Source organism: Neovison vison, chromosome 13, assembly GCF_020171115.1.
Source record: "Neovison vison isolate M4711 chromosome 13, ASM_NN_V1, whole genome shotgun sequence".
Lineage (NCBI taxonomy): Eukaryota > Metazoa > Chordata > Mammalia > Carnivora > Mustelidae > Neogale > Neogale vison.
Genome location: NC_058103.1, coordinates 117,515,450 through 117,532,446, shown reverse-complemented (window position 1 = coordinate 117,532,446; position 16,997 = coordinate 117,515,450). Strand labels below are relative to the sequence as shown.

The 16,997-nt window shown below is 59.5% G+C and overlaps 1 protein-coding gene across 1 annotated transcript in view; it reads left to right on the top strand.

Moving 5' to 3' along the window:
* The first annotated feature begins 690 nt into the window (after positions 1 to 690).
* Positions 691 to 16,997, top strand: part of CSPG4 (chondroitin sulfate proteoglycan 4) — a 35,147-nt gene continuing 18,840 nt past the window's right edge. Inside the window, exon 1 of the mRNA XM_044230709.1 lies at positions 691 to 871. Within this exon, the coding sequence (XP_044086644.1) occupies positions 784 to 871 (88 nt within the window). The 5' untranslated portion in view covers positions 691 to 783. The remainder of the gene's footprint in view (positions 872 to 16,997) is intronic.

Below are 16,997 nucleotides of genomic sequence, written 5' to 3'. Positions count from 1 at the left end.
TGAGCCAACATTCTCCTCCATAAAATGTAAAATGGGGTTGGGGGAGGGGGAGGGAGGGATTGGTTCTTACCCACTTTGTGGGGTCATTTTGAGGCAAATGATACTGCCTTGTGGGAGAGTCTGGAACATCTCTCTTTCGTAGACTAGGAAATGGAGGCTGTGTGGGGCAGAGAAGGCCAAGATCACAATGCCAGGGGACACAGAGCAGAACCTCAGGCTGGTGCCTCTCTGTCCAAATGGAGTCCCAAGGAGACCTTAAAGGAAAGCAGCCCAAAAGTAGTTTGTGTGTTGGTAGGCGCCTGTCCTCATAGGCCTGGAGCACACACACACACACACACACACACACACACACACCAATCCTTGCAAGGGCAGGAGAAAAAGAAGTGGGGCTAACCCAGCTCAGACCCAGAGGAGGTCTCCTGGAGCCCTTGGGTCAGACCTCCAGGGGTCTTGGCTCCTCTGGGACTTGGTTCCTGATCTGCAGGGCGGGGGATGGATCCAGCGGAGCTGTAAGGGTCTTCTCACCCTTGAACAGGGAGGAGCAGCCCAGCACGGGCCCTTTAAGAAAGTTGGGGGTGAGGGGGGCCAATGGGGGAGCCCCGTCCTGAAACCGGAGCGCGGGCTGGCGCCTGCCCCGCCCCCAGAGTTAAGTAAGGCGGTGGCAGCGGGCTGCTCCAGAGCCCCAGCCCCAGTCGGCTGAGCCAACCCTCCAAGCTTCTCTCCGCTAGCGCCTTTCTTCTAGCGTCCCAGCTCCTGGCAAATCCTGCGGCACAGCCCGCCGCGATGAGCTCAGGGCAGCAGCCTGCGCCTCCGGCCCCTGCCCTGGCCCTGACTTTGACCTTGGCTGTGTTAGCCAGACTGTCATCCGCAGGTGAGTAAGGGGCCTGAGACCACCGGCCTGGCTGGAGCTGTGGGGGGCTCCTTGGGCAGAAAAAAGGGACAGGAGGGCCCTGAAGTCAGCCCCGGACTGGGAGGGAAAGGGGCTGTTCTTCTGCTCCTCCAGGCTGGGATCTCCGGGAGTTCCAATCTGGGGCCGAAGCAGGCTCCCCAGTGACAGCTCTCCATCTTGGGGCTTCCGTGGGCTCTGGCTATCTGTGGTTGGCCCCACTCGGACTGTCTAGGGTGTGGCTTCATGCACGGTTGTCCGCTAAACCTAGCAGGGCCACGCAATGCTGTCTGGGCTCCCTGAGCCCACAGGCTTTTGGTGACTGCCCTGGTGCCCAGAGGACACTCTGTGACAGCAAGAAGCCAGTACCCCAGCCTCAGCTGCCAGGGGAACGGGGTGTGCTACAAGGCGAGAAATGGGGAGGGAGCCGCCCTGCCCCACCCTGTATGGGGCCCCACGTGGAAGCAGCCTCCTCTGGCTTCCTCCAACGGCTCTGGCCCCCTTCCTTGTCCCCAGGTAAATCTGTACAGCCTCCTCACCACCACCTTCCTCCTGCCTTCATCTCTAGCTCCTGCTAGACCACCCATGCCTCAGCATCCCTTCAGATGTCCCACACTCCCACAGGGGCCTGTCCCTCAGACAGCCCCTGGGCAACCCCTGCCACACTTTCCTGTCCTGGCATTGGTGACTGACCCCAGCAGAGACTGAGTGACGGTTCACCTTCTGAGGGGCACCGGGATGCGTCTCTTCTCGGTCACGCGCCAGAAATCCCGCCATGACGGCATTCTTCCTTGAGTCAAGGCATGGTCTAGTTATGCCATAAGAACCGTGGCCTCAGGGCCCATCTGTCACCACTACCCATGTATGAATCAGTACTTCAGCCTACATCTTTCGGGACCATTCCCAAGAGCAACTCTCAGCAGAGGAAGAGCCTGATTCTCCCTTTCCAAGGGCCCAGGCCACACCCTCCTCCCCATCAGATGGGGAAGCCAGCTCTAACGGACAGCATCACGAGGTACCCAGAGGGAAATGAGTCAGGGGAGGACCCCCCCCACTGGGGTGAGTCAGAGTTGGGTCCCCAGGCTCTCCGCTTCCATTCCCAGGGACCCCCTCCTTCAGAGCCTCAGGGCCTGGGTGATGGGCTGGGCCTCCGGAGAGATGGGAAGGGGCCATCTGGGGTGACTGGAGTGGGCTGCTTACCCAGTCTGTGGCCTCCAGCCAAGAAATTCCAGCACCCCCATCCCCTCGGGCTTCAAATGAGAGCCATTCTCAAATACCTTCTCTGCATCAACAATGTACAAGCATTGTGCTGGGCAATGAGGAGGGCACGGAAAGGGATGGGCTGAACTTGAACTCATGCAGGAGGCAGAAAAGCAAATTAAAACTCAAACAGCAATTCCCGTCACGTCTGCAAAATCCAGATGAAGAGTATGGTGAAGAGAAACTGCCAGGCAGGCTGGGGCAGGCCAGAGGTGATCCTGGAGCCAAGCTTTGGAGGATGGAGAGAGGTCAGTACTCTAGGCAGGAGCTCAGCCTGAGCAAAGGCACTGAGGTGGATGTGAGAAGAGCATGTTGAGACAGGAAAGGCAGCAGCCTGGTTAGAAGTCTTATTTTGAGCACCAGCCAGGAAGAGCCATTGGGCTGGGGCACAGAATCCTTAAATGGCAGAATATAGCCCACAGCCTATGCCCTGTTGGCACCGGCGAGCCAACGAAGATTTTAAGGCAGGAAAGTAGTATGGCAGCAGTGGTGTTTTATGTTAAGCCAGTCTCTGCCTCTAGGAAGAATTTGGAGATGGGAAGGGGACAGAGAACGGGAATCTTCTCCCCCTCCCAGGCAGAGTTCCCCTCCAACAGTCCATCTCTGTCACAACGCCGGGCTCAGCACCCTCTCCCAGTTTCTGCATAGGGTCAGCCTCTACCTGAGGAAGGCGCCATTCCCATCCCTCCTAGACACCCCGGGCCGCAAAGGCCCTGGAGGTCTCAGGTACCAGAGTGAGGCACATTAGGATGCTTTCCCTGCGTTCATCAACATTCCAGAACATCTAGATCATGAGGCCTGGGACTCAAACACCCTTGGAGACTGCCTGGGCCAAGCTTCTAGTAGTACAGACTGGGAACCTGAGACCCCAGGGAGGAAGCGAAGTGCTCTAGGTCCCACAGAGAGTCCCAGCAACCCAGGAAGCCTTGCTTTGGGGGAGCACCCCGCCTGTGTGGGAGCTTGGGCTAAGGGCCACTCTGCCAGGGTGGCATCCAGCTTCTTCTGAGCCCTATGGGAGGCGTTCGGCAGAGGGACGAGCAGTGGGGGAGACCGGTTTGAGCTGATGTGGACTTGGCATTCCCGCCGGGGGAACGGCATGAGTACAGCTGAGAGCTCAGGGTGGGCACAGAGCCTGCAGGAGCAGTGGCTCCCACGCCTCTGACCTGGCCAGACAGAGGGTGAGGGCTGAAGTAGGACTTCGGGTAGGGCAGGAGTACCCCACTGGGAGGGCTCCACATTTCCCAGGTGAGGACTCCGACCTGATGAGGAGTCCCACAGAACGGGACCCTGGAGCCACGGACTCAAGGAATTGAGTCGGGTAGATTCTTCTGCCTCTGGGGATCCTCTGGGGAGCAATGGTGCTGGAGATGTGTGTGTTTGTGCGCGTGCGCACTGCCCCGGGGCCTCTGGGGCAGGGCAGAGGCCAGGCCCTTGGCCTGGCCCACCCAGGCTCTGGAAAAGTTGTTCAAGAACCAAGTATAATTGAGCCAGCCCCCATCCGACGTCCGCCTGCCCTCTGTGGCAAGACAAGCGTCTCTCAGTGCTGTCCGCCCAGGGGTCTGTGGTGGGGGCTGCCAGGTGGGCCAGGCGGCTGGTGGGGACAGCCGAGGGGAGTGGGCTGTGCGGGGAGCTTTCAGAGGAAGTGTATAGGCTGCTTCTGGGAACTGGGCGTGCTGCCCAGGAGGGGCAGGCAGGGGAGGGGGAGTTGGAAATAGGCCTGACTACACACTCACTAGAACACTCAGATGTGGGTGTGCACACAAGTATGAGAGCTCCGAACACGAACACGGTGGCCGTGCTCACAGACCTGGGCTGGGTGGGGCCCGGGGTGAGGAGGCGAGGGCTGGAGGGGGGCAGGGGCTGCTGGGCTAGGCTGGGCTGTGGTTCCTTTTCAGCACCAGGACCAACTGAACAGGGGGGCCTTTGGACTTGAGCCTGCTCCCTTCCTGGTCCCTCTGCCCCTTTATAACCTCTCCCCCAACTCCGGACCCCACCCAGCTCCCCCATAGCCTCCAACTTTCCCCCTTGCCCTGACATATGCCTGTGTCCATAGAGCTTTCTAGAGTTAAGACTCTCCAGGTGCAAGCTTCAGGTGGGATTCAAAAGTACCCTGTCATCATTCTTTTTTTTTTCTTTCTTTTTTTTAGATTTTATTCATTTTATCTGACAGAGATCACAAGTAGGCAGAGAGGCAGGCAAAGAGAAGGAAGCAGGCTCCCCGCTGAGCAGAAAGCCCGGTGTGGGACTCAATCCCAGGACCCTGAGATCATGACCCCAGCCTAAGGCAGCGGCTTAACCCCCTGAGCCACCCAGGCGCCCCTAGCCTGTTATCATTCTTACTGAAAGTAGATGAGTGCTGGGGACGCACCGAGTTTTTTATGAACAGTTTTGTACTTGGTTTCTCTCTGGGGTAGAGGTGCCTGGCTCTCTCGCTTCTCAGAAGGGCGCATTATTCCAAACAGGGGGAGGGTAGAGCTATGTTTAATTGGACACTCACCTCCAGAGAAATCCTGGGCAGGAGGAGCTACCCTGTTGTACGCAGCTTCACATCACCCCCGCAAGCCAGGGACTGTGCCCATTCTAGAGATGAGGAAATTTTTTTTTTAAGATTTTATTTATTTATTTGACAAACAGAGATCACAAGTAGGCAGAGAGGCAGGCAGAGAGAGGGGGAAGCAGGCTCCCTGCTGAGCAGAGAGCCCGATGCCAGGGCTCAATCCCAGGACCCTGGGATCATGACCTGAGCTGAAGGCAGAGGTTTTAACCCATTCAGCCACCCAGGCACCCCAGCTGAGGCTCAGAGAAATGCAGGGACTGGCCTCGGGACACACAGGCTGCAGTGTTGTCACTCCCCTCAACAGCAGCCCACATGGGGCCAGGTGGCAGTCACTCACCAGTGGGCCCAGGCCTCCGCAGCAGGGGAGAGGGACAGGTCTTCAGGGGTGAGACAGTTCCCCAAGGACCCCAGAACTCTGCTCCTGTGCCCCACACCTCACCTCTCCAGCCCTTCCCTCCTTTGTCAAGGAAAAAGCAAATCCTCTTCAAGAAAGTCCCCCACCCTTCAACGGCTGGGGTAGCAAATGAAGCCACATTCGTCCCAGACAGAGGGCAGTGGTACTCAGGGCTGCCATGGAGGTGGCCTGGGGACAGAGCTCTGAACAGTGCCCGTCCTGTTGACCATCCCTTCCTCCCGCTCAGCTCCTGCCCACACCCAGCCACACCTGGCCCTCAGAACAGCCGGCTCTGCCAGCCCCCTGGTGCCCAAGCCAGGCCTCCGGCCACTGCTTGCGCCTTCCCACGTCAGTTTGTGTCTCCTGTGGCTTCACTGTTGCGGTGGGTAGTGGAGTTGCCTCCCCTCCCAGACCTTACTGCAGAGGCTTCCCACGGTTCATAGGAAAATGGGCCCAGGGAGGGGCAGCTACTCTCAGTGTCCTACACCAAGTCCTTAGCAGGGTGCAGGCGAAGCCTCCTGGCTCTCTGTCCGTGTATCTGGCTTAGGTGTTGGCCTTGCCCACGGGACGAGCCATTCCCTGCAGGCAGACCTCCCTTCTGCTTTCCTCGGAGGTCTCCACTGGCTTGCTCCATATAGGACTGAACCCACAGAGGGGCGCAGTGACTGTTTTGCCCACTATGCCTGGGATGCCCCAGGGCTTTTCATCCAGAGGGGACTGAGCGTGGCAGAGTGGTGGGGGGAGGCCAGCCCCGCCCCCAGCCACACAGAGCAGCTTCAGGAGCAGGTTTACATAGATCTGGGTTTTGTGTATGATGTAGTTTTCATAACGTGTTCTGTGGCTTGAAAAAAAAGAAAAGAAGACGGGAAAGCCAAGCAGTTGCTTTGAGTTGAAACATGCTGAGAGCAGGGAAGACTCAGGTCAGATACAAGGAAGAACGTCTTGGTTTTCAAAGAATGCAAATCTAGACTGATACGAAGGGCCCCTGAAAGGCGTCAGTCCTTTCCCAGGGGGAGCAAAGTCCGGGGGCCTGAGGGCGGGGAGCAGCACATAATCCCAGCTTCCTCCCAGGCAAGCCTGGGGACCTGGCCCTGCTGCCCCAGCATCCCACTCCTGCCACTTCTAGAATGAAACGGGACATTCCTAAGCATCCAGAAGACACCATGACTCTGCTGGGCTCTCTCCCCCACTCTGATCTATCAGCCTCTACACTAAAGGTGATCCTGGGTCCCAAAGGGTGACCCATGAGCTCGGCCACCGTATGATAACCATATCCCTGGTGCCCTTCCACCTCTCTTCAAGCTGTTCCCTGCCACTGGTCTTTTCTCATCCTCCAAGGCCCAGCTCCTATTCCTCCACCCTGTGGGTCTTTCCCAACCCTTGACTGCTAAGGTCCACAGCCTGGTCTTCCCCCTTTCTGGGGCCCTGCCCTCCTTGTCTGTGGGGCCAGCAGCCTTTCTGCCCCCTGCTCCAGGACCCCGCACCAGTACGATGCCCAGGAAGTACGCGTACACAAGTGTGTGCACACGTGCACACACAGCCAAGAGTGCCCCACACTTCAGCCAGTGGTCCCGGGAAAAGCCCCCAACCCAGGATTCACAGCCCCCAGCTCCATGGCCGAAGCAGGACCTCTGGCCAGGCCAGCCTCCTCTCTGGGGAGAAGGAGGAGGCTGGAGAGAGGAGACCAACTTCCTTTCCCACCTAAGAGCAGCCCTCCCCCACCCGCATTTCAGGACGGGCCAGCTATAAATACCAGTGGGCCCAGGATGCTCATTCCCACGACTCCAGCCCCTCCCTGCCTCTTCCCTGCGCACAGCAGCTGGGGCCGGTCCCCGTCTCCTGCAGCTGGAGGCTGGCCAGGCAGGCTACAGGCCCAGAAACACACACACACACACACTTCCCACCATGGTCAGGGAAGAAACAAATCACCCTTTTTGGGTGCCTTGGAGCAGCTAAGAGCAAGCCCCCTCCCGCTCCTCAGACTCGGGCCCCACCTCTCCCTCCTCTGAGTCCTCAGCTCCGGGAACTTCTGCAGGGCTGGGGGAAGTGGGAGGGCTGGGAGGTCAGGCACACAGTGGTAAGGAACAGGGCATTAGGGAGCCCAGGATTTCATTCCAGCCCTACCCCTCGATGAGTGACCTTTCTGAGCCTCAGTCTTCTCTCTAAAATGGGTCTAAATGATTCTGACCTCTAGTGCGCATTGAGGATCAAAGCCCTTTGCCAGAGTAAAGGCTCAGCTAGGGGATTGCTGCCTTTCTGTTGTTCCCATTGTCTTCTGGACTGGGGCAGGCCCATCAATATGGGGAATCTTCGAGAAAGGTGCCAAGGTGGGGGAATGGATGAGGCGGTCCTGTGAGCCAGTCTGTGTGGGACTCAGAGACAGGGGAAGGGGAAGGTGGGTCCCCAAGGGAGTGAGCAGCCAGTGGCTGCCTGCCAGCCCAGGACCCTTCAGTAGAGGGGAGGGGTCCTGCATCGGACCGCCTCACCCCGCTGAGTCCCACACACCTCTCCCACGATGAGAAGTGGGACAGCCCTCCCCAGCCTCACCCCAAAGCCTAATGGCCCCTTGGACACAGACCCTTGGTCCTGGGTACAACATAACCAGTCCGTGTTCAAAGAACCACCAAATGAAACTCAGAGCCTGTCAGGTGCGGACAAAGAGAATGAGCAGGCAGCGGTAACTTTGGTAGGATAGGGCGCCTGGACACCCATCTTTGCCCTGCCCACTGCCCACACCTGGGGCCCTCTGGAGGGGTGGTGGGAGATGACCGCCAGCGTTCCCATGGGGTCTGTTAAGGAGTGGTGACTCCTTAAGCAGGAGGACCTGTGTCACACGGAGCAGAATGCAGATGGAGGGAGCCAAGCACCCTCTCCGCTCTGAGCAGCTCGGACCCATTGGGGATGTTGCTGATGCCCGAGTCCGTGTGTGTGAGATCAGAGCTGGTGCGGGAGAGGCCACATGAGTCCTGGAAACAGGCTGTGGAGCGGGTCGAGCAACCGGGCCATGCCCGCTGGAGGGGCACTCTAGCTGAGAGGCTGGGTGGGGTCTGGGCCCCCATCTTCTGCCTTCACCCTCTAGAATTAACTCTTCTCAGCAGAGTACTGGGCAGAGCTCGGCCCGCTCCCCGGATGGGCGCTAATAGCATCCAGGTGCCTGCCCCCGGCTAAGGCGCCCTATCTCAGCATCTGGTGCCCAGCTGAGGCCCCGGTGAATTCTTCCAGAACTCTTCCAGGACCAGATACCCAGATGAGAGCCCATCCCTCCAAATGTTGACAGCCCTGAGGCAGGAGAGGTGGGGACCCGGAGTCACCCTTGCTACCACAGCCCTTGGGATACCTGGCCCCGCTGTGTGGCCTCAGGCAGACTCTACCTCTCTGGGCATCTGGGTAGGATAGTTGGTCCCCAAGGTCAGCTGTAAAAGCCCCCTGACAACAGGACACTGGGCTCTGCCTCTGTGCACAGAGAGCCAGCTGCCTGTGTGAGGCCAAACAGTGAACTGGGCTGGGCCTGCAAGGGGGCGAAGGGACAGCCCAGCCTGCCCGAGCTCCCTGGCACCTAGGATCCACTTTCCCTAGTGGGCATGAAGCCCCAGGGCTCTCCCAGGATGGGAGTAGCGGCCCTGCTCCGCCCCCGGTTCCCATTTTCCACCCCCTTGCTCTAGCCCCACCCAGCCAAAAATAAACCCGGACCACCCCATCTTGTACCAGCCGGACCCACCCAGGCCCTCCAGAGCCAATTGAGTCACCGCTCCAAGCTGCTCCTTTTTTTAACTGTCTGAGTCACCGGCTGTGGCGAGGGCTCCGTGACACGAGCCCCAGGCTACAGCCAGGCCACAGCGTCCAACGGCACAACCCAGGGAGGGGTCCGGATCGAGGCTGGCAGCAGGTGTGAGCCCAGACCACAGCCTCCGCCTGCAACTCCTCCAGGCCAGGGACACCCACCCCAGAGCCCAGACCTGTCTCCAACATCCCTGCTACCACCTCACCTCATGCACCCAGGACAGCTTTTCAGGGATCTTGGTGACAAAGCCCATCTAGGTGAGCCCAGCCCCCACAGCACTTCTTTGCCTCAGAACAGGTCTGGGCCTCCCACCCTGGGATGGAGGGTCTCCAAGGCCCTGGGCCCAGCAGGGATGGGAGTGGGCCAGGCCACAGAGATACCTAATTCCTGCCCCTCCTCACCGGCTCCAGCTCAGACTCTGGCACCTCTGCCCAGAATGCCATGGAGACTTTCTGTGGCACAGAGGTCTCCCCCTCAGAACTCTCTGGGCTTCCTCTAGCCCCAGCCCTCACAGGGCCAACCAAGCTCTGGTCTCTCTTCCCTCAACCCTCCGTCTCTTCCCCGTGGCTGTCTCTCTGTCTGGCCACCCCATGTCTCTGACCCTGCTCTGTCCCCTTTCCTTCACCCAGTCCCCATGGCAACCCGCAGTGCAGCCTCTACATCCGGCTCCACACACACACAGGGCCTTCCCGGGCCTTCCTGGGCCTTCTCAGCACACACAGCACAGCCTCACCTCCACCCATTCCCATAAGGGGCTCTGGGCCCCAGGGACCCATCCTGAGGGAAATTTTCCATCCCCTCACCCAAGTCCCCTCCTTCCCTGGCCCCCGAAGCACAGGCTACATCCTGTCATCCTGTCATCCTTTGGTAGGGGATGTCAAGATCCCACAGGCACTTCCTTGGAGGCTGAGGCGGGGTGGGCAGGGGGCCTGGGAATGACCCCACCCCCAGCCCTGCCTGAGCAGGAGCCTGCACAGCCTCAGCCCCAGCCATCTCCTGTCTGTGGCCATGGCCTCCAGCTATAAATAGGGGCTCTGGTTCTATTTTCTTTAAAAACAAGTACCAGACTCTGTCACCACGGGCCCAGAAAAGCACTCCCTGGCTGGAGCAGTCCCCCACCGCATCCCAGTCATGGTCCCCCTCCCCTCCCCCCACCTGCTGAGGGCAAGCTTCCAGATCAGCTCCTGCCGGCTGGCTCAGCTGGAGAACAGCCACCCCTCTCGACCTCCCTGCTTTCCATCTCCCTTCCCCAAGTGGCGCCAGACTTATTCCTGAGACACCCCTGTTGACCGAGAGAGGTAACAGGAGCTCAACTCCCCAAGCCACAGCTCGGGGTCTTTGCACCCCGAATGCAGAGAAGGAACTGTGGGCTGTGGGGAAGGCCGGGAGAAGGCTTCCTTCCTGAAGGAGCAGGAGGGAATTCTGCCCGCAGAAAGGAAAGTAGAGCTGGCCTGAGCAAAGTCTGGGAGCGGGGACCTGTCAGGTGCGGACGGAAAACAGCGCAAGGTCTAATAATGAGGCTGACACGTGCATGGGGTGTTCCCGGGAGGTGAACAAGAAAGCCTGGCAGGGCTGCGACAGGGTGACCTAGCACCTTCAGTGCCACACCAGGGTTGGGGCTGGATTGTGGGGCAATGGGGAGCCATCAAAGGCTCTCAGACAAGGGCAAGGCGACTTCCAGTTTGGGTTAAGAATGGTTGCTATTAGCAAAACAAGGCAGGAAATTCATTAACTTTAGCAGGGGCTGGTGACCATCTGCCCTGTGGGATGGCACAGAGGAGCAGGAGGGGGAGATGAACTGGAAAGAGAATTTAGGGACAGGATGGCTGGAACATGGGGAGGAAAGAGGGAGAATGTCCAAAATGACTTTCAGATTTCTACCCGGCCATAGGTAGGCGGTGAGGCCTTCTCTGAAAGGCAAGCAGGTTTGGGGAGAGATGACACCAAGTCTGGCTTGAGATGGGTGGGCTAGGGTTTGGAGGTCCGTCTGGGTGTTTCTGGGGCCAGATGTCTCGGGAGACATTGGCAGGCAGGCCCAGAGCCCCGGAGCCTTGGTGTGGAGACAGAAATGTGGGTGCCATGAGGAAGAGCCTGTGCCTGAGGCCAGGCGAGAGAAGAGGTTGGCCTGGAGAGAGCACAGTGGTGGGACACACGCCTGGCCTGTGGGGAGTGGTAGGCAGGAACCTATTCCCAGAGGAGTTGGGCCCGTCCATGGGGAGAGGTCTCAGGGTAGGGATCTCTGGGGGATCTGGGTAGCACAGAGCCCCCTAGCAAGGACTCTGGGGTTTCTCAGTCTACTCTGCCAGGCCACGCACTCCTGCAGGCATCCCAACCATGCTGGAAGCTTGCTACTCAGCCTGTCTAGGGCCAGCCCATAGAAAATCCCTCCCAGGGGCCAAGGGCCACCTCCATTTGATCCCTGTATTCCCTTACGTGCTGATGTTTCTGCTGTCGGCCCACATGTACGGGTCTCCTGGATGGCAGGAGTCCTGCACAGGGGGTATGGGCCCTCTGTCCTGTCCACAGCGGCATGTGGCTGGGGGAGGGGAGGGACACTGTCCCAAGCCCCTGCTTCCCCCAGTCTCCTGGATAGGCGACTGCCATCTGTGAGATTATCCCACCTCTCTCCACTGTATTTCAGTTGGAGGAACTAAGGCAGGGTTAGCGTGGCTTCTCCAAGGCGCACAGACTCCCGAGCGCAGGCTGGGCCAAACTGTCCAGGCCTGTGTCCAGATCAACAGTCATTGCTTCCGCCAATCCCCCACCCCAGCTGACACACTCACTGTCTCCAAGCCCAGGCTGCCAGGCTGGGGGAAGCCCCAGGACACCTCCCCAAGGGCCCTGCCTTTAGCGGTTTCTCATCCCAGAACTGAAGGGGAGCTCGGGGACGAGCAACAGGCTTCCGCCTGCATCCTGCCTCTGGCTTCAGCCCCAGAGAGGGGGTGGCCCCACAGCGTCCCCAGGGGAAGCTCCTCACCCAGGCCCCTTGCCCCACCACCCTCTTCCCTGGTCTCCAAGTCCCCAGTGGGCACGACTAGCATTTATCACTGGCCATTCTTAGCCAGGCCTGAAGAAGGTCCCTCCCTGATCCCGCCAACCCCAGAACCAGGCCTGTCCAGCCACACCAGGAGAGGCCAGCTGCCAAACCAACCCCAGAAAGCAGATGCTTTCTCCTCCCTTCCTCTCTCCGCTCCCCCCTCCCCCCCAGGGAGCCCCTGAGGACAGGAAGGGAAAAAGTGTGTCTCCTGGGCAGCTGGCCAGCTCTCACACCCTCCTCCTGTTGGAGCCCAGCACATGCCCACTTCCACTCGCACACGCAACAACAACCCCCCCACGGCTTCTGTGCGCACACGGTCCTCCCTGATACCACACCAGCTGGCTCAGAGCCGCAGCCCAGGGGCTCCGATCCAGCCCTGCTCTGCTCCTCTCCCGGCCTCGATGCCAGAAGCATCCTCTTTGAGCCTCATTACCTCACCTGTAACAGGGGAGCTATGTCCCAGAGACCCTGGTGGGGGGCAGGGGCTGCTCAGCAGCCCAGCGGCTGGGTGAGAAGGGTCTCTCGCTCTCTTCCCTGCCAGATCCCCTGCCTCTCAGCCTGGGCCCACTGAGCTTTCCCTACCTGCCTGGGGCCAGGAAAGCCAGGGAGAGGGGATGTGGAGAAGGGCCTGGAAATCCACCCATCTCCCTGCACAAGAAGGAAAATTATAAGGCAAGGAAAAGCCTCTCAGTATTGCTCCACACGCAGCAGCCCCACCCCTCTGCGCCTCGGGCCTGGGGAGCAGCCCGCCTTGCACAAAGACTCCGTTGAGGCCCAGCTTCCTCCCCGCCCCTGCCCTGCAGCCTGGGTGGACTCTGAGCCACTTCTGGAGCAAACCTCTCATTTTCCCTCCTGCTTCCTCTGTACCGCACTGGGTCTCAAGATTGGGTCACATGGCCCAGGGAACCAGTCCTTGAAGGTAATCCCCTTTTAGAGGAGGTCCCGAAATTGGAAATGTCGCCCAATATGTGCCCCTCGGCTTGGGTGGCCTCCAAGCTCTGGGTTAGAGGACCCGTAGCCGAGGCCAGTGGCCAGGGTCAGGATTCAGCCAATAGCTAAGGAAACTTATACCAGCCTGGCTTCCTTGGTCTCACAAGATCCAGAAAGGCAACTGAACTCCCGAGTGTCCTGAGAGTGAATCTTAGGGCTCAAGAGATCCTGGAGTGAAAAGAGATGGGGGCCCACCTTGACTCCAGCAGGGTGTCTCCCTAGTGCTGAGACGACAGGCAGGCGAGGCTGGCAGCCTGAAAGCTGGTAAAGAAAAAGCACATCCCTTGGAGGCACGAGGGGAGGGGATCTGGCCTGGGCGCTGGAGGGCCTGGGTGACCTTGGGGAGGGGGCAGGACACCTGCCTTTACACAGGGCCACACACTTAGGCACCCACAAGAGAGTCAGAGAGCCCTTCATCCTGGCCTTGGCCGTCCTAGAGCCCTCCCCCAGGGCCCCCTTCAGACTTCCCAGGAGACGGGCTCTCCCAGCCTCACCCCTGCCTGCCTAGGATGTGGATTTGGAACAGGATCCGCACCCTGGGTGCCCAACCCCAAGAAGCTACAGTGGAGAGGGCTGGCTTCCCCTGAAAGCAGGAGTCCTTCCCCTCCCTGGCTGGCTGGCCATGCCCCCTCCTCGCCCTCCTCACTCCTGCCCACAGCAGCAGGCTTGCCGCCAACATCCAGCCTCCTGGGTCTCCCTTGGGTTCTCCTCCTTCATCTCCTCCATCAGGCTTCTGTCTGCCCCTGAGTCCAGTTTTTGCAGGGGGGGGGGTCTTCATTTCTCATTCCAGGTTTTAACAACTTTCTCAGGCTTTCTGTCTCCCCGAGGTGGTTCTTCTTTTCCATGGCTGCATTACCATACTTGTGAATGAATGAATGAATGAATGAACGAACGACTATGGATTCCCCCTTCTCCCCCCTCCCACTCCATCTCAGTACCACTGGGTACACCTCCCCAGCATACATGTGTCCAGGTCTCCCCCCGCCCCTCTTTGCCCCTGGGCCCTGGGCGTGCCCCCTGGCCATCCTGCCCAGCAGCTCTGACTCCCAAACTCCCTCCCTTATAAAGTCAGGCGGCAGCAGACACCCAGGAATGCTGCTGCTCGTGACGCACGCTGACTGGGGGGCCGCCTGGCTGCCCCAGGGCAACCAGGAATGTGGCGGGAGCAGGGCCCACGGGAAAGGACTGCCGGGGAGCAGGGTGGGCTGGGGGTGCCTGTGTGGGAGGGGGCTCATTCAGGAGGCTGGGCCAAGAACTGCAGACTTTCTGCTTCTCTGTCAAACTGCTTCTCCTCTGGGGCCTCAGCCTGTCTGTCTAGAAACCCTACTGAATGCTAAAGCTGCAGAGAACTTTGATATTGTGGAACCCATCACCCAAGGATCGGGGGGCCAGGGCTGCGGAGGCCAGGGGCCCCACACCTAGCTCTCTAGACCGTCCTGGGGTAAGAGTGGTGCTCCCAATGACAGCCAGGACGGGGCAGGTGCAAGAGTGGAGCCAAAGGTAAAGAAAGACAGGGAGAGGCAGAGATAAGGCTCCGAGGTGGCCAAGTGGCCAAGACAGAGACAAAGGAGATAAGGGACAGACACTTGGAGAGAGACGGTGTGGCTAACACCAGGCATTGTGAGGACTCAGAAGGATCAGGGTCTGCAGCCACCCCGACCCCCAGTGACTTGCAAAGGGACCCACACTAGAGACCCTGCCCCTGGTCAGCCCGGGAGAGCACAGTGGGAGCCTGATGTGTGGAGGTACTCCCCACAGGGAGACCCCTTGTCCCAAGCCACTGAGAGGTAAGAGTAGAGCATCATGGGGGAAGTAAGTCTCACGCTTGGGGTCCCCCAGGACAGGCTTCTGGTCCCCATTCACACACACACTAAGAGTGCCCCGGGAGACAGGAGATGCTGGCACAACCTAGTGGTTTGCAGGGGACACTGGCCTAAGTGGAGGGGAAGGACATAGGCTCTTTCTGGGCCCCCAACCCTCAACTCAGGAAGAGGAACGGAGCCGCTCTGCCTTGGCCCAAACAGGACGCCCTGTCCGTGGTCAGGAAGGGCGGGAAGCTGTGGGAGGCTCCACCTTCAGCAAACCTCTGGGACGGACGGGCGCCGGGCAGGAGGGGTGGGTGCCCTCCGGGAACACACAGCCCCTTTCAGGGAGCCAGGCCCGGCCAAGTCACGGCGGGCGGCACCGAGGGGCAGGACAGGCCTGGGCACAATCGCAGTTCTGTCCCGGCGGCTCCCAGCCCACACGCGCACACATGTACAAACACACAGCCTTATGCAAACCCAAAACACACCCCCGAGCAGCCACCCACACGCTTGAACACACACGCAAATAGGCTTCTACATAGTCCTGCACACCCACCCATGAACCGTCTTTCAGGTAGAGAAACCCAGACACATGGCATTCTTGTGGTCCCTCCCATTCCACCCAGACCCTTCAAGGCCCCTGCCCCCCGACACTGAACTTGGCACCAGCCAGACAGCCCACACCATTACCCATTAACCCTCTGCATGCCCCTATCTGAGAGCAGACTCCCAGACCAGAAAGGGACCTTCGGGACTAATCCCCAGAGACAGAGGGAGGAGGGACAGGGAAGGAGCACCCATTTTACAAAATGGTGACCGGAGGCCAGACTGGGCCCCTTCTGGCCCAAAGGGCAGCCCGCAGATCTGCTACAGGCCTGAACTGGTGTTTGGATGAATCATGGGTGTTCTTGACCCAGAAGAGTCAAGGGCAAGTCTCCAAGCAGTGATGTTGCCTTCTCTCCTCCCCCCACTGCCCTAGGACCCCAGTCAGGCCACTGAGGCTAGCTTGGCTCCTGCTTCTTTTCCCTCTCCTCCTCTGTCTTCAATGTCCCTGTCTGTGGGTCCCTGCTGCCACCCTCTTACCGGGCCTTGCTGCCCTTTGAAACTGCCCAGGCCCCTCCCTCCCTCCTCTCCACCACCCTCACCTCCTCCAGGAAGCCTTCTGGAACTGACTCCTAACTCACTCCTTTATGCTGCACTGCCTCCCCATTGGCAGCCTCTCCCACTGTCTCCCAGGACTGGGAGACTGGGTCCTTGCAACTGCGGCCCATCAGAGACGGTAAGGGACCACAGAAGGAGACCAGGAGGTGGGGGGAATGGCGCTGTCAGAGTTTCCAAAACCCTGGCCAGCAAGGCCTCCGAGGCCTCCACTGGGATGAGGGGGCTGCCCGGGCCAGGAGCTCCCAGCCGCACAAGGCAGCTTGTGTGAGCGCTTCCCTGCCCAGCCCCACAGGAAACAGCCGGGCCCAGCCCCTCAATAGGCTCATTCAGACCCCAGCTCTCTGGAAAGTACCTCTACTTCCTGCCACCCTCCCACTCCAGCCTGAAGAACCAGGCTACGCAGGCTGCCCCTCTCCTCTTCTGAGATGCGGCTGGAGGCAGGTGGTTCAGTGGGCAGAGCCTGCCATCCCCATCCCTTCCCGGGGGGCTTCACACCCTGAACCCACCTTACCCACACCCACTTTTGATGAAAGGGAGTGTGAATGGGTGTGTGAGCTCACTACCCCCCACCACCAGAGGGGGAGGGCCCCCTTCCCATGCATGCTAAACAGGCAAATGTTGAGCAACAGGCTTTCTGGGGGAGAGGGAATGCTGATCTATAGCCTTTGCCTCTTCTGTGGTATAAATACTGCCCACAACATCACCTGGCTGGCAAAATTCCTGCAAATTTAACAATCAGCTCTTGCCAGCTGCCCATAGTGATAGCTGCAGCCAGGGGGGCAGCCACGGGCCCTCACATTCTGTGTGGGGGTGGGAGCTGCCCTCAGTTCTGTGTGCTGCCTTTTTTTCTCAAGAATCAATGCCCTTGGGGCCCCTAGGGGGCTCCTTCCTTGGGCATCTGCCCTAAGCTCAGGTTGTGATCTCAGGATCCTGGGGTCGATCCCCCCATGGGGCTCCATCCCCCCATGGGGCTCCCTGCTCAGTGGGGAGTCTGCTTCTCCCTCTCCCTCTCCTCCCTGCTCGTTCTCTCTCTCTAATAAATAGATAAATAAAATCTTCTTTTAAAAAAAGAGAAGAATCAATGTCCTTGCACAGGAGGAGCCCACGCCCATGAGTTCTCACTGCG